This window comes from Lithobates pipiens, unplaced genomic scaffold, assembly GCF_037356315.1.
Source record: "Lithobates pipiens isolate NorthernLeopardFrog02 unplaced genomic scaffold, aLitPip1_a1.2 Scaffold_1, whole genome shotgun sequence".
In the NCBI taxonomy this organism is placed as follows: Eukaryota; Metazoa; Chordata; class Amphibia; order Anura; family Ranidae; genus Lithobates; species Lithobates pipiens.
The window spans coordinates 53,415,245-53,441,584 of record NW_027507685.1 but is presented as its reverse complement, the minus strand read 5'-3'; the positions used below and the strand labels follow the sequence as shown (position 1 = coordinate 53,441,584).

Below are 26,340 nucleotides of genomic sequence, written 5' to 3'. Positions count from 1 at the left end.
CAGCTTAAATCCCCAGCAAAGGACGGGTCCCCACCAACGTCATGAAACTCCAATTGGTGGAGACAAAAGAAAAAACAGCTCCATGCTCAGGTGTGTATACTCACCGAGCAGAGCAAATAATCGTGACGCCAATGCACAGGAGGCAGGACCCCACCCCCACCCTGTTAGGGGGAATAGTGGGGGGAAGGGGAAAGACTGCTGTGCATCGCAGCCCCGGGGTCAGAGAAACATCCCATCACCCCCCAACAGCAGATGGGCCCACCCATGGCCTGATGGAAGTGCACTAATATATTACATCCCGTATACGATGTCTAAGCCCTTGTACACACGGTCGGAGATTCAGACAGAATGTGTCCTATCGGACCGTTTTGTCGGATATTCCGACTGTGTGTGGTCTGCATAGGACTGTTTCCGTCGGAATATCCGACGGACCCATTTTCCAACTTGCCGGTAAAATTTTCCGTCAAAATGCTCCTATCGGACATACTCCGATCATGTGTAGCCTACTCCGACGGACAAAGTGCCACTCATGCTCAGATCAAATTCCTAGACCAAAGCTATTGGCTACTAGCCTGAACGTAGTCCCGTCGTAACGAAATAACGTCATCACGTTATGTACAATCAGATTTTCCGACAACTTAGTCCGACCGTGTGTATGCAACATCACTTCTGGACCTCTTCCGGAATTAATCCGTCGGAATTACTCAGACGGATTTGGTTATTGGAATCGCCGACCATGTGTACAAGGGCTTATAAACCTATATGTCAGCAATACAAGCTGGGATACAAGACTATAGAGATATATATCATTCACCTATAAGTATGGATTTGTCCCATTAATAGCAAATTTATTTCATAAGGTCTTATTTCTACATTTCTGCAGAACAGTAGGGCCTGGTAAGCATACATCATACATTATGGTTGTGACATGGTCACCTGGGCTTTACCCAGCTGCTATCCTTGATCTGGATGCGATTCCTCACCTCAGCCCCGGGGGAGATCGATATTCCTGTCCTCTGCATCCCTTGGACAGATGTTTGGCATCACCTTTGGGCCGGGTAGTAAGTTATAGCCCCCCCCCCTTTTATTGAGAGATGGTTCTCCATTTAAAGGTTATCCCATATTTATAGATATTCTTGATTTAATTTCAGAGTATTTTTACTCCTGATGATTGGTAAGAGCCATAAAACATGCGTCGAGTATATATCCAACTGATGCCCAGACCATTTTGGTTTCCTATGAGCAATTGCTTATGTTTATTGGTTTTATGAATGGATGAGTATGTCTATGCATTTGCATTGTTAATGATGTTGCATTATATTCTGTAAAATAACTGTATATCTAAACAAATGTATTTAAAGAAGTGTACTATAGTAAATTGTGTCCTGTATCCCAGATTCACACTTTTTGCGATATGATTTATACTTAATAAACAATTTTAATCAAAGTATCCATTCAGTGACACGCCTCATTTAAAGTCCCATTTCCCTCTTTTTTCAAATGTTCATTCCTGAGGAGACATCTCAGGTTCAGTGCCCTTCTGGGAGCACCTCAATGGACCCTCTGACCAAACCAGCCAATTGCATGCCTGCTTCCCCTGGTGTGCGAGTCGAGAGGAATCCCCGTCTATGGCAAACCCAGGGCAGAAGTTTTTTCATCTGGCACCCACTCCCCTGCCCTGGATGGTGCAGCTGGCTATACAGGCTCCCTGCCTGTGTCTAGTGCAGCCCAGCGCGGAAATGGCAGAGTAGCAGGTGGCAGCCAGGTTCTGGGAGCGGCCGGGGCCCCAAGTGTCAGAAGATACGGGTGGCAGCTTTCCCCTGTGTCCTGACATCATAGAGTGTGCGCCACAGATGGAAGGAGCTGGGCATTGGGCTGGGGAAGCTTCCGCCATCCCTCACAGAGCCTTTTGTTTCATGTCCTCTTTCTTGTTCTTATTCTCTCTCTGTTCAAGGGGGCTCCGTGGGGCTTTGTTGACAGCTCAGCAAGGATCAGGGCAATGGGGGGATGGCTGGAGTTTTGGTGGGAGCAGTACTGGGTCCTTAGTGTCTTCTTTGGTGGGGGACCTTGGCATGTGTGGTGTCCTACATATGGTGTCCTGTTCGCTGTATAAATGACAATGGTCCCAAAATAGTGTCAAAAGTGTCTGTATCCGCCATAATGTCACAGTCCCGATAAAAAACGCAGGTTGTCGCCATTACTAGTAAAAAAAAAATAATAATAACAAAAATGCCATAAATCTATCCCCTATTTTGTAGACACTAACTTTTGCGCAAACCAATCAGTATACACTTATTGTGATTTTTTTAACCAAAAATATGTAGAAGAATACATGTTGGCCCAAACTATGGAAGAAATCAGTTTTTTTTATATATTTTGGGGGATATTTATTATAGCAAAAGGGTAAAAAATAATGCTTTTTTTTTTCAAAATTGTCACTCTTTTTTTTTGTTTATATCGCAAAAAATAAAACGGTGATCAAATACCACCAAGAGAAGGCCAATGTTGTTTGGGTACAATGTCGCAGGACCATGCAATTGTCAGCTAAAGCGACGCAGTACAGAATCGCAAAAAAAAAGCTCTGGTCAGGAAGGGGGTAAATTCTTTAAGGGGCTGAAGTGGTTAAAGTTAGACCAGATGAAAGTAAGTAGGAGATAGAAAACGGTGGTAATGGTTGACTCCCCATGCGTCCTCAAACTGGTTACAGGTGTATGCAATTTTAGCTAGTGTCATTGTGGGAAAGGCCCCCTTTTTTATTTTGTTATCTGGACTCTATCAGCGAAGCCCAGCATGTCTATGGTGGGGTTGCTTGGTTTCGATATGACAAACAATTTTGTCAGCGCAAGGCAGTCCGGCCCTCTTTACGGTGGGACCACAAAAACATCATTCTCTAGATGAAACCAATGTCGTCTCCACAGAGTTAGTTTCTTCCTTTTCAGGGTGTGGCAACCTCTTCAGAACTGGCCACAAATCGCAGGGGGTTATGTTGGCAATTCAATGCCAGATCTTGCAATTTAGGCACCGCGTGCTGTTTCTGTCAAGACTGTTCAGGGTGTGGAGGGTTTCATACGCTGTCCAGATACTTCAAGCAAGGAAAAGGAGGTGACACTGGAAAAACGGAAAAAGCCGGTGAAGGTAGAAAATATGGTGCTTTTCCTAACGCATTATTCTAACAGGGCTCGTGTGTTGCAGCTGGGTTTCTCGTAGGGTTTTTCTGATACCCTGCCAGTTACTGGTTATTCCTCCTTTGGCAGATAGCTTGCAGTCATCTCTTTTACATCCAGCAGTCGTTTTCAGGAAAACTTTTCAAAGTAGTTGCTTTGGGTCACAAAGCTGGCCCCTTTGATTTACCGCCAGTATTTGCCCTTTGGGTATTACCCCCAAAAAAGAACCAAATAAGTTACGCCTCATTCATCACTTGTCTCATCCCAAAGAGAGTTCAGTGAATGATGTCATTGATCTGGAGCTTTGCATGGTGTCCTATGCTTCTTTTGATATGGCAGTGTCATGGGTTCCTAGGTATGGTAAAGGTACGTTGTTGGCCAAGACTGATATTGAGGCGGCATTTTGTTTGTTGCCAATACATCCTAGTTGCCATCTGCTGGGATGCAAATGGCAAGGACACAATTTTATTGATAGATGTTTACCAATGGGCTGTGCCATTTCTTGTACGTTGTTTGAAATGTTTAGTTCCTTTCTGGAATGGGCCATTTAGGATACTTCCGGGCTTAATTCAGTCATCCATGACCTAGATGATTTCTTGTGCATAGGGCCTGCTGGAAGTACTAGTCCAACATGTTTTCCAGTTTTTTGGTGTGCCATTGGCCCCTGACAGGATGGAGGGCCCCACCACTGAGTTGTGGTTTCTGGCTCTTGCTATTGACACCGTGGCGATAGAATGTCGTTTGCCTTTGGACAAACTTGAAGATCTGAAGGGGACTGTTTCTGCCACCAAGCAATGCAAAAAAAAAAAAATTGTGCTTTGCAATCTCTCTTGGGCAAGTTGAACTTTTCTTGTTGCAGTATGTCCATGGGCCACGTTTTTTGTAGACGACTGGTGGCTGCTACAGATGGCATTAAGGCGCCACATCCCTATATTCGGCTGGGGCAGGATCTTTGTGAGGAATTGTGAGTGTGGGATTCATTTCTGGTATCTTACAATGGTCTCTTTCTTTGGCTGGAGCAGGTGATTTCCAATTTTGATCTAGAACTGTTTACTAATGCGGCGGGGCATGGCTGGTTATGGAACCTTATTTATGGAATCTGGGATTGAAGGAGGGTATTTACCACTCCTTCTGTTTTGGGGGACAACAGGTGCGTAAAGTGTCACGCTCATGTGCTGTGGCAGGGGGTCTATTGGGTCTTGGGTGAAGGTGGTGCTGGTTAAATAATTGTGGAAAATTGTGGGTTGGGCTCCTTCTGAGGTATTGGTGTCCCTTCCTAACAATACGGTGGTAACATTGGGGTATTAATTAGGTTGTATCTGGTAATACGTAAGTGTTTAATTGTCCCTGAGCCGGTGTAGTTGCAGCTGATGGCCTCTGATTGGGTGGCAGATACAACCGATTAATCGTGAGTATATAGGCCTTCAAAGACCTTAGGCCAGACATAAGCTGAGGTTGGTTTATTTGGTATGCATTGACTGTATTATATGCATTAAACTAGTATTCTTGTGTATGTTGTATTTAATGGTTTGTAATAAAAGGCTGCTATGGCTATTCGACTCCAAATAAAATGTGTTGTCTGGTCATTTTGAAAGGGTGAAATTGTCAAGTGTTTAAAGCGGTTGTAAACCCTCCCCCACAACTTTGTCCCATGTAAATCAGCATAAAAAACCCTAAAGCCCCGTACACACTATCAGATTGTCTGCTGAGTTTTTCCTTCAGATTTACCAAAACCATATAATATGAGGTCAAACCTTAGGAGTTTCAATGTGTGTGCAATCAGGCAGGCCCTTCTACTACATGGTTTTGGTAAATCTGAAGGAAAAACTCAGCAGACAATCTGATAGTGTGTAAGGGGCTTAATGAACACTGCTTGTAGATATCTCCTTACTTGCTTAGTATTGTTGTAATCCTTTTTGTTCTTTAGAAAAACATCACTGAGCATGCCCAGATCTCCCCTGATTTACGGCACACTCTCTATGTGTTATCTATCTGTTATCAGGACTTCCTACGGCACACCACTGATATCCCAGGAGGCTGCTAATGACTCAGAGCTTCCTCCTACACACCATGTGACCATGCAGGGGTGGACTGACAACTCATGGGGCCCCCGGCAACAGGACATTATGGGGCCCCCAGGCAATCGGAGGTTATGGGGCCACACTGTATACAAAAACACACACACAGCATACAATCACACAGTATACACATACATGTACACATAGTATACACAGACATGTTTCTATTGGCTGAGAAGGTACTGGGGAGGATTTTTACATACTGTCCCTGGTTTTACTGAGGCTGGCAACCCTGATGGGGCCCCCTAGTGGCCTGGGCCCTCGGGCAGTGCCCGAGTGGCTGAATGGTCAGTCCGCCCCTGTGACCATGTGACATGACATACAGTGTAAACCAGGGAATGGAACAGCAGTACTGCAGTCTTATCAGCTGAAGCTGATAAGACTCATACCGGCAAACATTAGGTAATCATCACAAGTAAATACTATGAAATAAAACAAGTCAGCTATGAACAGGGAAGCAGGGTTGCCATAGAAACATTGGATTAAGAAGGAGGCTTGGTTAACAGTACAGGAAGTGCTCAATGTAAGGGCGGAAATACACTCCACTGTGGACTCAGAAAACAATACTTAAGATGGCGCTGCCTAACCCCTGGAAACAAGTTTTTTAAAGTTTCTTTAAACAGAAAGTAATATGCAATTTGGGCTGGATTACAGTGGCTATAGTTTGATAATTACTTATTATAATGGACTAAATTAAAAGAAGCATCAGAGTGGAAGAGTTTACTTCCTTTTTAATGTTTTATATATAATCAGAGCCTCTGCATTCTGCAGGTCCCTCAATCATGCATAACAGAAAAACACCTTCTGATTTTACAACCACTTTAAGTTTTGTTTATTGTGGCTAAGCCTAATGCTTTATCTGGGACACCAGAGAAAATTGCTGTCTTTCAGCTGCCTGCCCTCACACTGTGCATTCAAAAGATGGGACATGGTGAGAGGTCAAATGGTTGAATGGTGAATTGAAAAGGTGCTGGTATAGTTGAAAAATTCTTATCAAAATATCCACCTGACTCCTATCTTATCAATTTTTCAACTCCTGTGGGTGTAAATCTGGATATAACAACAAAGTGCAATTCCCCAAGCCTTTACACAACAAGGACAATAAGGGTTTATTGTGCTTACAGCAATGCTGAGTGGAACACAAAGAACTTGAAATACTGCAATCCACATTATCTTAATACGCCCTCTTAGAATCCAGTTTTGGCCAGATTGTAAATCGCTGACAAAAGTTATTATAGATATTATCTGGTTATTTTGTAGCCACTTCTACTGTTAACATGATTCACCCTAGAATCACCCACAAGTGAAAATCGATGTCTGTATCATAGCTGTCTCCTCCCAGAAGTTCTCCAATAATAGGATAGCCCATAGATGGTTGAATGAAAAAAAATGAATTAATTCTCCCATACACAATTTTGAGGTCCCATCCACACATTTGAGGTGGCTAGGGGAATACTCCTGCTGTGGCTTTGTATTCTGACAGCAGGGAGACGTCCCCACTGTCAGAATACACTGGTCAGTGCTGCCGGCTATAGTGGGCGGTGCTGATTGAGCAGACATTTCCTAACAGGGCAATTGTATGGAAGTCAAGATGTAGTTTGAATTCTGTACATCCACTGTGGCCATACATATATCGAAATTCAGCCAGTCCCTGCTGAACAGGTCAAATTGTGATCCATGTATGGTCTGTTTAAATGGTCGGCATCTCTGAAAGTTAACGCTGAATCATTCAGTTTGGTTGAACATGCATGTTGACAGTATGCTTTAGTCTGCATGTACAATGCCTTGAAAACATACGCATACCCCTTGAAATTTTCCACATTTTGTCATGTTACAACTAAAAACATAAATGTATTTTTTGGGGATTTTATATGATAGACCAACACAAAATGGCACATAATTGTGAAGTGGAAGGAAAATTATAAATGGTTTTTAAACTTTTTTTTACAAATATGTGAAAAGTGTGGCGCGCATTTGTTTTCAACCCCCCTGAGTCAATACTTTGTAGAACCACCTTTCGCTGCAATTACAGTTGTAAGTCTTCTTGGGTATGTCTCTACCTGCTTTGCACATCTAGAGAGTGAAATTTTTGCCCATTCTATTTTGCAAAATAGTTCAACGTGGAAGAAGGTGCTCTGGCCTGATGAGACCAAAATTGAACTTTTTGGCCTAAAAGCAAAGCGCTATGTGTGGAGGAAAACTAACACTGCATACCACCCTGAACACACCATCCCCATTATAAAACATGGTGGTGGCGGCGGCATCATGTTCTGGGGAAGCTTTTCTTCAGCAGGGACAGGGAAGTTGGTCAGAGTTGATTTGAAGATGGATAGGGCAATCTTAGAGGAAACCTGTTAAGAGTCTGCAAAAGACTTGAGACTAGGGTCTCCAGCAGGACCTTGCAGCAGGACAACAACTCTAAACATACAGCCAGAGATACAATGGAATGGTTTGGATCAAAGCATATTCATGTGTTAGAATGACCCAGTCAATGTCCAGACCTAAATCCATTTAAAAATCTGTGGCAAGACTTGAAAATTGTTGTTCAGACGCTCTCCATCCAATCTGACAGAGCTTGAGCTACTTTGGAAAGTAGAATGGGCAAAAATTTCACTCTCTACATGTGCAAAGCTCGTAGAGACATTCTCAAAAAGATTTGCAGCTTTAATTTCAGTGAAAGGTGGTTCTACAAAGTGTTGACTCAGGAGGGCTGACTACAAATACACGCCACACGTTTCACATATTTATTTGTAAAAAATGTTGAATAACATTTATCATTTTGCTTCCCTTTCACAATTAGGCTCCATGCACACTGGAGCTCATAAACTGCAGTTTATTGGAGTTTGGGGCGTTTTTTTTTAAAAGCCCATAAACTCCACTCTATGTTAGCCTATGTGTCCATGCACATATGGATGTTTTTTAGCTTTAATGAGCAGTGGAGTTTATGGGCTTTTTTCTGAACGCCAGAAATTTGCCTTTAAAGGGCCATTTTTCACCGCCAAAAAATGACAAACGCCGATAAACACTCATAAACGCGTGTTAATTAGTGTTCAGCATTCTATTTTTTCCATGCATTGTGGGAGTTTGGAATGCACTGTGGGATTTTTGGAGTGTCCTCTGTGTATTTTTATTGAAAACGCCCATAAACGCTAACGCTAATAAACGCTCATAAACGCTAGTACAAAACACTGTTAAAAGCACGTTTTTCAACCAGCGTTTTCTGCCAGTAATCTGGCATCCAGAAAAAGCTTTTTTGAGCTTCAGTGTGCATGGAGCCTTATGTGCCACTTTGTGTTGGTCCATCACAAAAAAAATCCTAATAAAATATATTCATGTTTTTGGTTGTAAAGTGACAAAATGTGGAAAATCTCAAGGTGTATGAATACTTTTTCAAGGCACTGTGTGTGCTGCTGATTCCAAATTAGGGTAGTGTTTCTGGGCTAGTTCCTTAACCACTTTGCGCCCGCTCTATATCCAAAAGACGGCTACAGAGCAGACACTAACTGCCGAGAGGGCATCCCTGGAACGACCTCCTATTTGCTTCCCCTCTGCGTGCTGCCACGGGCATGCATCGGGGAAGTTCTGTGTTGGCCTTGTCCCTCGAACACAGCCAATCACAGATCGTGCTAAATGGCCAATCACAGCGGCCATTTAGCACTCGATCGGCTAGTCCAATGAGAGGTGATCTCATATGTAAACATATGAGATCATCTCTCATCGCCGGCTCCCCTTCTCACACAGAGACAGCGTGTGAGGAGGGAGAGCTTCCGTGCTGCAGCTGCAGCGTCAGTGTCAGTGAGTGTACACACACAAACACACACACACACACACACACACACACACACACACAGAGTAAAACACACACACAGTGAAACACATAGACATGCCCACCTGTCCCCAGTGCCACCTATCAGTGCCATCTGTCCCCTGTGCCACCTATCAGTGCCATCTGTCCCCAGTGCCACCTATCAGTGCCATCTGTCCCCAGTGCCACCTTTCAGTGCCATGTGTCCCCAGTGCCACCTATCAATGCCACCTGTCCCCAGTTCCACCTAACAGTGTCATCTGTCCCCAGTACCACCTGTCCCCAGTGCCACCTATCCGTGCCACCTGTCCCCAGCGCCATGTGCCACCTGACCCCAGTGCCACCCGTCCCTAGTGCCACGTGTCCCCAGTGCCACCTGTCCCTAGGGCCATGTGTCCCCAGTGCCACCTGTCAGTGTCACGTGTCATCAGTGCCACGTATCACTGCCACCTGTCAGTGTCACGTGCCATCAGTGCCACGTATTGGTGACATCAGTGTCAGGTGTCATCAGTGCCACGTATTAGTGCCATCTGTAATCAGTGCCATGTATTAGTGCCATCTTTCATCAGTGCCACATCAGTGTAACGTGTCATCACTGCCACATATTAGTTCCATCTGTCATCGGTGTCATGTGCCATCAGTGCCACGTATCAGTGCCATCTGCCATCAGTGCCACGTCAGTGTCACGTGTGATTGTCCTGGTGCTCCAGGGCCTTCAAAAGTGTAATAGGTAGTCAACAAGTTAGATGTGTAATTTATGCTCCTAGAACACGTGGCTGTGCTCCCTGCATGTTGGGTCTCTCTAAGTGGCCAGGCTGTGAAAAAGTCCCACACATGTGGTATCGTAATACTAAGGAGGAGTAGCAAAATTTATTTTGGGGTGTCATTTGTGGTATACACATGCCATTTGAGAGAAATAACCTATTACAATGACAATTTTGTGGGGAAAAAAAATAAAAAACAAAAAAATCTTCATTTTGCAAAGAATTGTGGGAAAAAATGACAACACCAAAAACCTCACTATGCCTCTTACTAAATACCTTGGAATGTCTACTTTCCAAAAAGGGGTCATTTGGGGGGTATTTGTACTTTCCTGACTTGTTCGGGTACATCAGATGGGATAATTTTTTTTTTATGATTTGCATCACAGCTTGTAGACTCTCTAACTTTCACAAAGACTAAATAATATCCACTAATTTGGGTTATTTTTACCAAAGATATGTAGCAGTATAAATTGTGGCCAACATTTATGAAGAAAAATTAATAATTTGCATAATTTTATCACAGAAAAAAGAAAAATTCGTTTTTTTTCAAAATTTTCGGTCTTTTTTCATTTATAGCGCAAAAAAAAAAAACAGAGGTGATCAAATACCACCAAAAGAAAGCTTTATTTGTGGGGAAAAAAAGGACAAAAAATTCATTTGGGTACAGTGTTACATGACTGAGTAATTGTCATTCAAAGTGTGAGAGCACCGAAAGCTGAAAATTGGTCTGGGCAGGAAGGGTGTTTAAGTGCCCAGTAGGCAAGTGGTTAATAGTCATCTATTTGTTCTTTACCTGGGGAACTACATTGTGATGCTTCCTCTTTTTCTTCATTATAATTCATACCTTGTTCTGGTACCTATCCAGATATTGTGTATACGGTGCTATAACAAAATTATTTGTCTACCAGCTTTTTCCCATTTTAAAAGAGAGGAGAAGTAATTTTGATATTTTTATAAACTTTTGAAACAGACCAGTAAGTATTTATCACAGAAGTTTATACAGCACTTTTCACATTTACACCAGTCTGTCCTCAAGATGCTTAAAGGGTAAGTATACTTTGATGGGAAAAAAATGGCAAATAGAAAAACAAAAAATTTAGCATATACAATTGTGACACAAGTCATATTGTAATGTGCGGCTCCGTCATTTTCTGTGAAATGCAAAGCAATATGGCTACAGAACCTGGAGGTGTTCTGTACACATAATATGTACAGAACCCCCCCCCCCCCCAATATGTAATTTCCTGCTTGTGTGATTGTCTCCGTGATTTTCCCAGAAGTCCGCACTAAGATACAAGTCAGATTTCAGGCATCCCCTGCAACAAAAATGTCATTTTGGTGTGATACTCCCAATGGGAAATAACATCTAAAGGGGTGCAGGCCCTGCATATTTCCTCATTAGAGCTTTGCAGGTGCAGCAGCTGATTAATAATCATGAAACCACTCCCACACAGAACATGGGCACAGGCAAACATGCAGGGATTTCTTCAGAATAACAAAAGGTAGGAATCTACAACAAAGTTTGTCAAAATCCTTGTAATGAACATAGATCATAGATTATTTTTTTTGCCAACAAAAGTGGAGTTACGTTTTAAGCTGGCCTTACATGTATCAATGGAAAAAGCCTCCCTGCTGTCACCCAAAGCAACATTTTCCAGCAAGCCTGTTTGGGAGCTGTTGGTTCTTAGATCAACAGCCCTTGAACTGGAGTGACAATAGATGGATCGAAAGTCAACTGGTCCATGATCATCTATGGCCAGCTATACACTCTAAGGTTCCTATCTCACATGCATATACACTATAATACCAAAAGTATTAGGACACCTGCCTTTACATGCACATGAACTTCAATGGCATCGCAGTCTTAGGCCGCGTACACACGGGCGGACTGTTCGCCCAACTTTGTCCGCTGAACAGTGTTTCAGCGGACAGTCCGCTCGTGTGTGGGCTTCAGCGGACAGTTTCAGCGGACTGTCTGACGAACAAAGTTTTTCGGAATTTCCGTAAGACAGTCCGCTGAAACTTGGTTTCAGCGGACAGTCCGCTCGTGTGTAGGCTTGTTCGACAAACTAAGTTTCGCGCATGCTCAGAAAGGATTTACACGGCGAAGGTTGCATTGCAGTGTATAGGACGTCGAATTTCTCGTCCCGTCGTACGTGCCGTTCACATCATCGCGCACGCTTTCAGCGGACTGTTCGTTCATCGTGTGTGGTCAAGTCCGCTCATGCAAATTTTGAGCGGACTGTTTGTCGGATTGTTTGACAAACTAAGTTGGGCGAACAGTCCGCCCGTGTGTACGCGGCCTTAGTCCGTAAGGTTCAATATTGAGTTGGTCCACCCTTTGCAGCTATAACAGCTTCAACTCTTCTCTTCTGGGAAGGCTGTCTACAACATTCAGGAGTATGTCTATGAGAATGTTTGACCATTCTTTTAGGAACACATTTGTGAGGTCAGGATGTGGACGAGAAGGCCTGGCTTACAGTCTTTACTCTAATTCATCCCAGTGGTGTTCTATCAGTTTGAGGTCAGGACTCTGTGTAGGCCAGTCAAGTTCCTCCACCCCAAACTCGCTCATCCATGTCTTTATGGACCTTGCTTTGTGCACATTTGGTAATATCGTGTATGCAATATTATGCTATTTCAGCTCAACCCAACAGACAAAGTAAAAGTGGGTGAAGAAAGAGGGTGGGGTGAGGCTGCGCTATGGATTTAAAGTGGTTGTAAAAACTTACAAACCACTTTGACCTACAGGTAAGCCTAGATTAAGGCTTACCTGTAGGTCCAAGAAATATCTCCTAAACCTACACGGTTTAGAAGATATTTACTAAAAGACCATCACAGCTGTCTACAGCGCATGCGCTGTAGACAGCGGCGAGCAGGCGCACTATCGCCGTTAGTGGCGACTCCCGTGCGCATGCGCGGGAGTGACGTCATCGCTGCTCCGGCGCTGTGAGTGGCCGGAGCAGCGATACTCGGAAGACGTTGGATACTCCGGATTACAGGGGACAGCGGTGACATCGCTGGCTCCTGTGTCAGGTAAGTGACACATAATGGACTACTATGCGCTGCATAGTAGTCCATTATGCTTTACCTTTGCAGGGAGACAAAGAGGAAGTAAACTCATCAGGGTTTACTTCCTCTTTAACTTCTCAAAAAAATGCCTTTTTGTATGCTATGGGGTTAAAGCTGCCTCTACAATTTATTCCCCCCACAGGCGGAATGTGTATGTAATTAGAAAAGCCAAGTGGCGCTGGCTCCTATTAGCTCAAATTGGGGGAAAAAAAATTCCATATACTATACGAGGACTGTTTTATGAAGGAAATGCAAAACTGTACATATAAGAAAAAAAATACCGAAAATAAAATAAATTAATAAAAAATGAATAAAAAGATTTTTTAAAACTCGTGTTGGAACCCCTGGCGGGTATTGGTACACACTGGAGAGTGTGTGTGTTGAACCTTCTAATGTGTTAAACCCAAAAAATGACTAAATACATCCAATCAGCTAATATAACATAACCTGTAAAGTAGTTATTTGCATCAAAAATAGACCATCCTCAAAAGGAAAATTACAGAAATGTGGAAAAAAATATATATATGAAACGAAGTAAAACTTGTGAAATTAGGTGACTTGTGAACTCCTAAGTGATGATTTCCTTTAATTTAAATGAAACGTGTTATTAAAACAGCTATTAAACTTGCAGGTGATCTAATAATTGGAAGGTATACAAATATAATGTGCTATACCCTCTGTACGGTGTTGGAAATCCCTATGTGATAAATACCTAGGTGTAAGGGTAAAAAAGAAAAAGAAAAAAAGTATTTTTAAATCAGTACAAGAATGTACTAAAAAATTATTTGATTGTGTTTAGGGACTAAATTATGTACTATACCCTCTGTCGGGTATTGGGGAGCCCCGTGTGATGTGTATCTCCAAATTCCTAATATGTAACTTTAAATGGCGGTATACCTCCTGCTCCAAAAGTAAATTAAATCTATTTCTGAGGTGTTGGACCCCCTAGGTTGATATCAAAAAAAAATTTGTTATGCAAACCAAAAATGCTGCTAATACATGATCTAGCACGGTTCCCGGGACCTTTAATTCTTCAGCATGTGTCAGCCATCTCGTTCAATGCAACCATGTAGAAAAGAGGAGTGTACATAGCACAGTATTGTTTGTAAACACGTTTATTTGCTAAAAAATGTGTACTCACTACAGCAGCCAAACGAACTGCAGTGAGCGATTCAAGTAGCAATTGTTTTGTTTGAAAGGAACTGACAGTTCTGGCAAAAAATCAAATTGAATTAGACTAAAGCCTCATTGGCACAATCGGATTTTTGGCTGGGAATTGTGTGATGACAGAGCGTTTGCCTAAAATCCAACCGTTAGTACGCTCCATCAGGATGGCAGGCTTATACATTTTCGGCTGACAACGGTCTGTTGTCAGATTTTCATATCGTGTGTCCTTCACACAAAAGTCCAAAGTATGAACATGCATGCTCAAAATCAGTGCTCACCAAAGAAGGTGCCCAAAGGGTGGCGAAATTCCTGAAATTCCTGAAATTCCACATAGTACGTCCCTAAGTTCGTGTTTGTTGCCCGACAATTGTGTACCATTAGTATGCAAGAAAAAAAAATCCAGGCACATGGCCTTCGGACAAAAGTCTTCTGCTCTGTCTGCTAACAATTCGATTGTGTATGAGGCTTTAGACTTAGGCTGGATTCATACTGTTGCCAATTGGATGCAGGTTTCTCCACATGCAATTTGCATAGAAGGAGATTTTGACCGGCTCTCTATGGAGCCGGTTCACACATCTCAGCAGCGGCTCCGGTACAAATACCCAGGAGTTCTTTTGGTCCGTTTTCAGGTCCAAATCCAGCCTAAAATTTGGGCTGAAATCGGATCTGAAATGGTGAATGGGGACGCACCAGCTCCTGCTGTGGGCCGGAGCATGCTGCAATGTGAACACAGCCTAAATCAGTATTTTTTAATATATTGAAAAGTAATTTTTGAGAAAAAGATTATTTTAAACTATCACACCTATGACCTATTAGTTATAGTTACGGGCTGCACAGTGGTGTGGTGTGGTGGTTAGCACTCTCACCTCACAGTAAGAAGGGTCACTGGTTCAAATCCCAACCACAACACTACCTGCCTGGAGTTTGCATGTTCTCCCTGTGCCTGTGAGGGCTTCCCCCAGGTACTCCGGTTTCCTCCCACAATCCAAAGACATGCAGGTAGGTTAATTGGCTTTTGTTGAAATTTGGCCCTAGTATATGAATAGGGACCTTGGATTGTGGGCTCCTTGAGGGTAGGGACCGATGTGAGCGTGCAATGTACAGGGATAAGGACAATTGTAGACACTCACACTGGATGGACTGGTGTCTTTATTCAACCTTACTAACTATGAAACTATAGTTTCTGTATGAATGCACGAAACTAATGCGCTCCACCTGGCTAATATTAAATGTGTAAAAAATACCTACAAAATATATATATGTGAACCTAAAAAATATCTAAATACGTGTACATATATAGGAAGCCGCCAGCAAAAAATAGTGATCTCAACACCAAAAGAAATATAAAAATGCAAGAAATGCGGCGCTACCTAGAATAAAATACAATACTCAAACACATGTAGTGCAACAGTGAATTCACCTCACTAAAAGTGATAAATGTGCAATATTCAACCGTGAATATTATAGTATCCTGATAAAATAAAGTGTATAAGTCTTCAAAACATCATGCATGAAATATTAACAAAATATTAAATGTGAAAATTGCTGAATAAATAGTCTTATGAAAACAGTCCGAGAATATATATACGCTTATATACGCTGATATGCGCTGATTGTATATAAGCTCCGTCAACACCATTCCCCCTTTACCCTTTGAAAAAGTCACGAGGTCGTGACGCAACGCGTCAGGGAGGGAGCTTTTGGTGTTGCATTCATCACTTCCGTTCGCGGCCGAGACCGGAAGTTCCGTTCGTATTTGCGTAGTTTGTTGTCATCTGCTCCGTTCGTACTTGCGAAGTTTGCAGTCATTTGCTTTAATGTAAGTGATTTATTTTATCTATTAAAACGCTGCTATTGATTACTACCCATGAGAGCCTCCCCTTATCTTTCCTATGTACCACGAACGATAATTTCACCTGTTTGAAGACATTGGAGAAACACTATTCCTATATATATATATATAGTGGTATGCTGCTGAAGCTGGACTGCTAAGGACGAGTGAATATCGGTTTTGTTGCAGTGCTTATACATTTGATTTCTGAGGTGAGAGGCTGGGGGAAACAGTGGGTGCACGGAGTTGTGGCACTGAAATTGGGCACTGAAGTTGATCGGTGGACAGTCACGGATCTGGAGAACACTTTATTAATTTTGCATGAACTGAGATACATGCTCACTATTTAATTGCATGGACTTCATTAGAGAAGCAATTTTTATTTATTATTTGTCATTTTATTATTATCCGTCATTTCTCGGACTGTTTTCATAAGACTATTTATTCAGCAATTTTCACATTTAATATTTTGTTAATATTTCATGCATGATGTTTTGAAGACTTATACACTTTATTTTATCAGGATACTATAATATTCACGGTTGAATATTGCACATTTATCACTTTTAGTGAGGTGAATTCACTGTTGCACTACATGTGTTTGAGTATTGTATTTTATTCTAGGTAGCGCCGCATTTCTTGCATTTTTATAGTTTCTGTATGGTCAACATTAGATAAGGTAGATTTTGTACTAATCTGGGTCTGGAGCTTGCTGGCTTCTTATCTAATGTGTGTTTCCCAGAGATTTTGTTTTCTTTTTGTGCCCGGGCAAGTGCCATGTGTTCACATACACTGCTTTTCCCAGTAAAAAAATTATAACACACATGATGGTGGTGGTAACACATCAATGCACCACCCAGGTGTGAACTAGTACTGGCACTAATAAAAACAATGTCAAACCTGTGCAAGTGTGTTAAAACATGCAGATCAAACTGCAAAAGTGTGAATGGGCCCTAAGCGTTATTGGTGAATCCATTTTAAACTCAAACGACTGCTGTTTATTACATCTGTGCAGAGATATCTAAAGTATGTATTGGTAGAAGTCAGTGTAGTATATTCTTCTACTGTATATACGCATATATTTTCTTAGAGGCCACGCAGGTACTAACAAGACAGTGGTTATATCAGTTGCTGAGATCAGATATGTGGGAAAATGTAAGAATCTGAAGCACTAGAAACCGCAGACATGTGGTTAACATTTTTATTTGCAAGTAGAAAAACCTACGTAGGTTTTTGAAAGGAAGTGCCAACCACTGATAAGGTAAAATTATATATTTCAAATATTCTAAGTAAGCAGAAGGGGAAACTACATGGCAAGTAGACCATGTCAAATGGGAAATGGGAAAGTCATTAGAAATGGAAAACGCAGGGGTGGAAAGGCCACAGTGCATATGGTGCTACTGACATCAACTGAAAAAAAAACACTCAAAAAGTTAAAAGTGGTAAATGTATAGGCTTGTTGGCAGCTTTATGATGGAGGGTGGCTATCAACACAAAGTAATGCAAAATATATATTTGATTCCAAAAGAAGGACTGTCCCTCCAAAAAAGACAAAGGTTGGCTGCCTGGTACTTGGGAATTGTACATAATTCTTAATTGAAGAACATAAAATGTATATTAACTCACTAAAATAATATACCAGTAGTAGATGACAGTTGCTATTTGTTGTCTTAAACATCTAAACCTTTGATTTTCTATTTATTCACCAAACAACCTAACTGCACACATAACACAGAAAACATTCTTTATACAAAGTAGGATTTTGAAAGGAACATACTGTACACGATAAGCCTTAACATTAAAATCACAAACAATTTAGGTGAATAACATCTATTATCCCGGTACCATAGCATCTGAAATTTGCTGGGATAGTCGGCAAGTAAACATGTTGCCCCTGAAGTTAATGTATTGAAAGCAGAAAAAATATGCATCTCTGTTGTGTATGTGGCTGAACCTGATCAGGATGCCCATGGCCAAAATCACATACAATGGGCATGTAAGCATTAGAACTGGACTATGGGACAATGGAAGAAGGTGGCCCAGTCTCATGAATCACATTTTCTTTTACATAATGCATGGCCAAAATCACTTACAATGGGCACATAAGCATTAGAACTGGACTATGGAACAATGGAAGAAGGTGGCCCAGTCTCATGAATCACATTTTCTTTTACATAGTGCGTATGGCTAGGTACGTGTGCATTACTATCCTAGGGAAGAGATGGCACCAGGATATGAGTATGAGAAGAAGGCAAAGAGGCAGTTTGATTCTTTAGGTAATGGTCTGCTAGGAAACTTTGAGTCCTGCCTTAACACATACCACCTACCTAAACATTGTTGCTGACCAACTACACCCCTTCATGAAAACGGTATTCCCAGATGGCAGTGGCCCCTTTCAGCAGGATAATGTACCCTGGAACACTGCAAAAATGTTTCAAGAATGGTTTGTGGAATGTGGTGACTTGGTCTTCAAATTCTACAGATCTCAATCCAATTGAGCATCTGTGGGATGTGCTGAAAAAATAAGTCCAATTCATGGAGGAGCCACCTTGCAACTAGGGTTGGGAAAACAGTTCGACCCAAGCATAGGTTCGGGCTGAACTTTGTTTGTTTGGACGTTCAGCGAACAACAAACATTATGTGATGTTTGTGGCACATTCGAAAGCCGCGGAACCCTGTTAAAGTGTATGGGACACTAACATAAAAAAAACAAAAGTGCTCATTTTAAAGGTTTATATGCAAGTCATTGTCCTAAAAAGTGTTTGGGGACCCGGGTCCTGCCAAGGACATGTATCAATGCAAAAAAAAGTTTTAAAAACTGAGGTTTTTTCAGGAGCAGTGATTTTATTAATGCTTAAAGTGAAACAATAAAAATGAAATATTCCTTTAACTATCGTGCCTGGGGAGTGTTTATAGTATGCCTGTAAAGTCTGAATTTTTGGGTTTCGGCAATATAGATAAAACTTATTGAAAAAAACAGCATGGGTCCCGTCCCCCCAGTCCATTACCAGGCCCTTTGGGTCTGGTATGAATATTAAGGGAAACCCTGAACCAAAATTTTTTAAAACAATTGTGCGAGGGTCCCCCCAAAATCCATATCAGGCCCTTCAGGTCTGGTATGGATATTAAGGAAACCCTGTGCCAAATCTAAAAAAAAAAATGGCATAGGGGGTCTCCCTAAAATCCATACCAGACCCTTATCTGAGCATGCAACCTGGCAGGCCACGGGATAAGAGGAGGGGACGAGAGAGAGCCCCCCTACCCTGACCCATACCAGGCCCCTTGCCCTCAACATGGGGGGGAATGCTTTGGAGTCCCCCCCAAAACACCTTGTCCCCATGACATAGGCCTCATCCCCACAAACCTTGTTCGATGGTTGTGGGAGTCTGCGGGCAATGGGTTTATCAGAATCTGAAAGCCCCCTTTAACAAGGGGACCCCCAGATCCCGGCCTCCCCACCATGGAAATTGGTAACGGGTACATTGTTCCCCTACCATTTCCCAAAAAAATTCTAAAATAGTAAAAAAGACAGGAGACACTTTGGGACAAATCCTTAAAAAATAAAAGTGTCCCGCGATGTAGATCCATCTCACGCCGCCCGACGAGCCAAAAAAAGGAAAAAAAAAAAGCTGCAACTGCAGAATGACGCTTCTTATCTGTGACAGCTATTATATAGCTGAGGATGGGGGCACTCGGTGATGTAAACGGATGACCCCGCCTTCCTCTGACCTGGATTTTGTGACCTCTGACGTCACAAAATCCAGCTAACACTTTATAAGCAGATACAGCAAATCATTTTTATTTCCTTTTGGTAAAAAGGTTTTATATAAATGAATAAAAGCTGTTCACTGTAATCACCCTGTCAGTGTTAAATGGTTTGTCTTAACACTAACTTCCTGGTGTCCAACATGTGACCCTTTTGCACTTTTTATGCAGCCACCAATCTGTGTGTTCCTATTTCCCTTCTTAAAGCAGTGATTTCTAGCAGTCTCATGTATTTTCTCGAGTCTTCGGAAGCATGCCCCCGGCACCAAAAAAATCTTATAGCATGTTCACAGTCTGTCCATCACTTGCATCTTGCACAAAAATAAATTTGCTCACAGATCCATAGTAGAGAAAACATAGAGGGCACTAGTGTGAAATAAAATTCAAGTTTGGTAATAAAAGTTTACCTGAGAAAAGTCTTCAGCAGTGTATGTGCAGTGTATGGTCATCCTTGATGCAATGCAAATGCTATCAAGAGTGACCTGCGCGGGCTACTGCGCAAGCGTGAAGCACCGTTCATCTAGTACTACAAAGTCCATAATGCATTGCGGCCCGGTGGAGCAGGAGATGATGCAAAGGGAGCTGACAGGCCCCAATCATCGGGAAGGCATCTATCTCCACACATATACCAACGGGCAGGCAATAGAATGGCTGATGCAGACCTATTCCACAGAAAAAAATAGATCAAGAAAAAGAAAAAAGTGAATAGATTGAGAGGCTGCATTTGTAATGACCCAGAGGAGTCAGCAATCCAGAAAGCCAGCACACACGGGGGCAAATTGGGAGATCCACAGGGGAGATTATGAGTGATACAGCAAACAAGGCGAGCAATGAACATAAACATATCAAATAAAGCATACTAAAACAGTCAATAATTTTTTGGGATTGAAAAAATGAAAAAAGAGATTGCACTCTGGATGGAGACAGTATATTAATGGTATGAGCTGCCTCTGTCTAATATCACCACCCCCTGGATGGAAATATATTGGATGTAAAAAGAAAAGCAGATCTGGCGCTATACCTTTAAGAATTAAATGCCAAATAGAAAAAGTTGATACAGAGTAGAGAAAAATATACTTCTATTGTGGAGGCTATACCACCCCTGCAGGGGCAGGATATCTGGTGAGGGCATTACCAATTTTTGTCACGTACACTGGGAAGATCTTCATTACTAACTTCACATCTCCTGCACAAATCATCTGTATAATCTTTTGGGACGCTGTGGAAACTTTTAGTGCTTCCTTGCACCTGTATATTTGAGAACTTAAGGATTGCCTATGGGATGTTCTCACAATCTACACTTTCTGATATTTGATTGTATTGTCACGAATGATTCTTTCGTAAGCACTTTTGTGTAAGGATTGTATATTGTGCATGTAAAGATATACACACAGACACATACACACATTTTCTAGATTTTTTATTTTATTTTTTTCACTTGTTTCTGGTCATTTTTCTTGTATTGTCATATAATTTTTCACCAACACTTTATTAACCAACATGTCTTTATGAAAGATTTATTTATTTATTTAAAATTCACATATATTTACTTAATTACATTTTTTTTTCACTAATTGAAGTATATTTTTGATATGATTTGACTATAGGTGAACCAATAGAAGTATATCTTTCTCTACTCTGTATCAACTCTTTCTATTTGGCATTCAATTCTTAAAGGTATACAGTGCCTTGCGAAAGTATTCGGCCCCCTTGAACTTTTCAACCTTTTGCCACTTTTCAGGCTTCAAACATAAAAATATAACATTTTTATTTTTTGTGAAGAATCACCAACAAGTGGGACACAATTGTGAAGTGGAACGAAATCTATTGGATTTTTGAAACTTTTTTAACTAATAAAAAAATGAAAAGTGGGGCGTGCAAAATTATTCGGCCCCCTTGCGTTAATACTTTGTAGAGCCACCTTTTGCTGCGATTACAGCTGCAAGTCGCTTGGGGTATGTCTCTATCAGTTTTGCACATCGAGAGACTGAAATTCTTGCCCATTCTTCCTTGCAAAACAGCTCGAGCTCAGTGAGGTTGGATGGAGAGCGTTTGTGAACAGCAGTTTTCAGCTCTTTCCACGGATTCTCGATTGGATTCAGGTCTGGACTTTGACTTGACCATTCTAACACCTGGATACGTTTATTTGTGAACCATTCCTTTGTAGATTTTGCTGTATGTTTGGGATCATTGTCTTGTTGGAAGATAAATCTCCGTCCCAGTTTCAGGTCTTTTGCAGACTCCAACAGGTTTTCATCCAAAATGGTCCTATATTTGGCTGCATCCATCTTCCCCTCAATTTTAACCATCTTCCCTGTCCCTGCTGAAGAAAAGCAGGCCCAAACCATGATGCTGCCACCACCATGTTTGACAGTGGGGATGGTGTGTTGAGGGTGATGAGCTGTGTTGCTTTTACGCCAAACATATCGTTTTTGCATTGTGGGCAAAAAGTTAGATTTTGGTTTCATCTGACCAGAGCACCTTCTTCCACATGTTTGGTGTGTTTCCCAGGTGGCTTGTGGCAAACTTTAGACAAGACTTTTTATGGATATCTTTGAGAAATGGCTTTCTTCTTGCCACTCTTCCATAAAGGCCAGATTTGTGCAGTGTACGACTGATTGTTGTCCTATGGACAGACTCTCCCACCTCAGCTGTAGTTCTCTGCAATTCATCCAGAGTGATCATGGGCCTCTTGGCTGCATCTCTGATCAGTCTTCTCCTTGTCTGAGCTGAAAGTTTAGAGGGACGGCCAGGTCTTGGTAGATTTGCAGTGGTCTGATACTCCTTCCATTTCAAAATGATCGCTTGCACAGTGCTCCTTGGGATGTTTAAAGCTTGGGAAATCTTTCTGTATCCAAATCCGGCTTTAAAATTCTCCACAACAGTATTACGGACCTGCCTGGTGTGTTCCTTGGTCTTCATGATGCTCTCTGCGCTTTCAACAGAACCCTGAGACTATCACAGAGCAGGTGCATTTATACAGAGACTTGATTACACACAGGTGGATTCTATTTATCACGATCAGTCATTTAGGACAACATTGGATCATTCAGAGATCCTCGCTGAACTTCTGGAGTGAGTTTGCTGCACTGAAAGTAAAGGGGCCGAATAATTTTGCACGCACCACTTTTCATTTTTTATTTGCTAAAAAAGTTTAAAATATCCAATAGATTTCGTTCCACTTCACAATTGTGTCCTACTTGTTGGTGATTCTTCACAAAAAATTAAAATTTTATATCTTTATGTTTGAAGCCTGAAATGTGGCAAAAGGTTGAAAAGTTCAAGGGGGCCGAATACTTTCGCAAGGCACTGTATATAATGCATAGAGAAACATTACAGTAACAACATTAGACAGCTGATCATAAATATACAAGACAAATTGGAATAAATGGGGCCAGGAGAGGGGAAATGGACAGGAGAAATGGATGGGGCGACACAGGGCCTGTGGCAAGGGATTGGCTCCATGGTACCCATAGTAATAATTATAAAAATGGCTTGAAACTCTGGCTTGAAAGCCTGGATATGTTGTGGCATTTAAATGATAAAGCCATCAGGTTTCCAGCTATAGCAGCATACGATCTATTCTGCCACCTCTGGCGGTGGTAGGTATATGGTCAAGGGCCGTGAATTGAATGACAGTTAACATTTTATAAACATCACAGCGGCCGTGCTTGAACTGAGACATGCCTGCTGTGTGTGAATTTAGTATTAGTATTATGTCTCTGTTCTAGCACAGCCGCTGTGATGTGTTTACTCTAACCAGTTTGTTGAAAAGTAATGTACTCTATAACACAGGCACTTCATGGAAATTCATGCCCTTGTCCTGCCAACACAGCACACTGTTTGTGTCTGTGTATTGATTTTGAAATACCTATTCACCCCACTTTGTCCCCTTTTTTGACTTTTAGACGATAAACAGTTTATGTATGCATGCACACAGTTGTCCATCTGATGTTCCTAAACCTAATGTAATACCTTATAGAGCCGCTAAGGAAATTCAGTTTGCAAATCACAACCTCAGTTACTGAAGTTGTATTAGGCCCAGTCGTCTCCTCCATAACTTTGATGCACAAATACTACTGCAAGGTGTTATGTCAATACTAGTGCTATCTTGTTAATATTTTGCTAGTTTTCATCTTGATAATTATTGTCAATAATACCATCTTTGTCTATCATTTTAGGAGGTGTTGGTGGAGCTGCTCGAGCAATGTGTGGATGCCTTGTGGAAAGCAGAGCGATATGAACTCATTTCTGAGGTCTCAAAGCTGCTGATCCCAATTTATGAGAAACGGCGAGAGTTTGAGGTTTGTAAATACATACATATAATATACATATAATATATATATATATATATATATATATATATATATATATATATATATATATATATATATATATATATATATATATATATATATATATATATATACATATATATACAAACCTGTAATGAGAAAACCTATAGAGGCTGCTATCCCTAACCCCACTCTGAAAATGCTGATTTAAGGCTACTATTTGACTGAAATATCTTCTGAAAAACCAGTTAACCGACCTGGAACATGGATGCAAAATAGAGTGAAATTGGAAATTCTTATCTACATACTGTATACTTTTATGTCCTTGGTTAGTGACCAGAGAGAGAGAGCTGTGCATGATGTCATAAGCCTCGGCTTATGACAGCAGTGAGAGCTGCAGAGCTGGAGGTGTGCCTCTGTGTAAGTCCAGGAAGTAAACAGGCAGCAGCTTCAGCTGCCCACAGTTAAAATGGCTGCAGCCAGACTCAGGGGAGGGAAATTTCTGCAGCATATTTGGCAAGTACAGAATCACAGTATATATAAAATAGTATGCAAAGTGGTTTGAGGGAAGCTTCAGAATGGCAAAGATGTTTTTATTACAAATTATGTGAGCAGACTGAAGTTCCTCTTTAATCAGAATGAAAGCGAGGCAACTGGCATTTTCAGATGGAAAGGTCAGCAAAGGCAGCCTTCATACTTTTCTCATTGCATGTTTCCTTGGTAGCCCTTTTTATAATGTATTTGAAGCATTCATTGTGCCTTGAGCAAATGTTCAATTTTTTTGCTTGTTGCGAAGAAACTGCATCTACAGAACGCAGCTTTGTCTATGGGGTGAAAAATATAATAGTGTTCAGACCTTCCAGGCACAGCTTTACTTCTAGTTCTGATTTATTGGAAACAAATCATACTTATGAAAACAAATCATAATTACTGTTTCAATCTGTTGTTTAAAGAATCCAGTAACAGAAGCTGAAATGTATACATATAATTGAATGAAGTAAAGGAGAGGCTCTTTGCCCTTTTTTTTATCCTACAAATCTGTTCAATCGCTTTTATGATTCAAACATCTTGTTTCTCACTGGAAACCACAAAAGGGGTTAACACTCTTGAACTAAGAACTGATGTAATTTGCTGGGCTTCCTCATCATACAATGTCATAGACATAGAACAATACAGCTAATCACTATAATATGCATGAATCTATCCACGGGCGCTGTAGCCACCCCCTATTCAGGCGTCTGGCCCCTTTTCGGATGCTGGGCGCTTGTATTACAGCAGCGTGGGGGTGTTTTTGGATCACCTGATTAGAGCCATGGGCTCTAATAGGCTTCAAAAAAAGTGAACTGCGAGCGCAAACCATTGAGCTCGCAGTCCACCCAGGTGTGTTAGCAAAGAAAATTAATATTTGCTTTGCTAACACAGAACCGCCTCTCAGCCAATCAGGAGGCACAGATGTAATACCGGTCACCTGATTGGCTGAAGGCAGAGGCAATCCCATTGGCTGCCTAGAACAGGAAGAAGACATGCATGTTGGACACACGAGCCATCGCCGTCCTACCCATCCCACAGCTCGCCAGCTGACCCACTGCCTCACCCGCCACCAAGATGGGGTAAGTGCCGGGCAGACGACAAGCGGGCGGGGGGGGGGCACAGTGGCTGCATATTATTGGCACAGAGGCTGCAATTGATGGGGCACATTTGGCTGCATCTGCTGGGCATAGTGCCTGCATATTATGTGCACCGATGCTGCAATTGATGGGCACAGTTGGCTGCATTTGCTGGGCACAGTGGCTGCATATTATGGGCATAGAGCCTGAAATTGATGGGGCACAGTTGGCTGCATATGATGGGCACAGTTGGCTGCATATGATGGGCACAGTTGGCTGCATATGATGGGCACAGTTGGCTGCATTTGTTGGGCACAGTGGCTGCATATTATGGGCACAGAGGCTGCAATTGATGGGGCGCAGTTGGCTGCATTTGATGGGCACGGAGGCTGCATATGATGGGCACAGTTGGTTGCATATGATGGCACAGTTGGCTTCATATTATGGGCACAGTTGGCTTCATATTATGAGCACAGTTGGCTGCATTTGCTGGGCACAGTGAGCTGCAAATGATGGGCACAGTGGGCTGCATTTGCTGGGCACAGTGGGCTGCATACTTTATTAGACAGCTCCGGGGGTCGCTCCGGGGGTCTTCTTCCATCTTTCGGGAGTCTTCTCGCCGGGCTCCTCCACTATCTTCTGCTCTTTTACCGCTCTTTTACTAGCGGAGGAGCCCAGATGTCTTCTTTGTCATCGCTGCCGCTGTCTGGGGGTCTTCTTCCAACTTCGGGGGTCTTGTCATGCTCTTCGCTTCTTCTGCTGGGCCCCCGCTATCTTCTTACAGCTCTTTTA

At 41.9% G+C, this 26,340-nt stretch overlaps 1 protein-coding gene across 2 annotated transcripts in view; it reads left to right on the top strand.

Annotated features, from left to right (window-relative positions):
* DOCK11 (dedicator of cytokinesis 11) overlaps positions 1-26,340 on the top strand; it is a 551,771-nt gene that overhangs the window by 358,682 nt on the left and 166,749 nt on the right. For both annotated transcript variants that reach the window (XM_077493986.1, XM_077493985.1), the window contains one exon: positions 23,828-23,950. In XM_077493986.1, the coding sequence (XP_077350112.1) occupies positions 23,828-23,950 (123 nt within the window). The remainder of the gene's footprint in view (positions 1-23,827; positions 23,951-26,340) is intronic.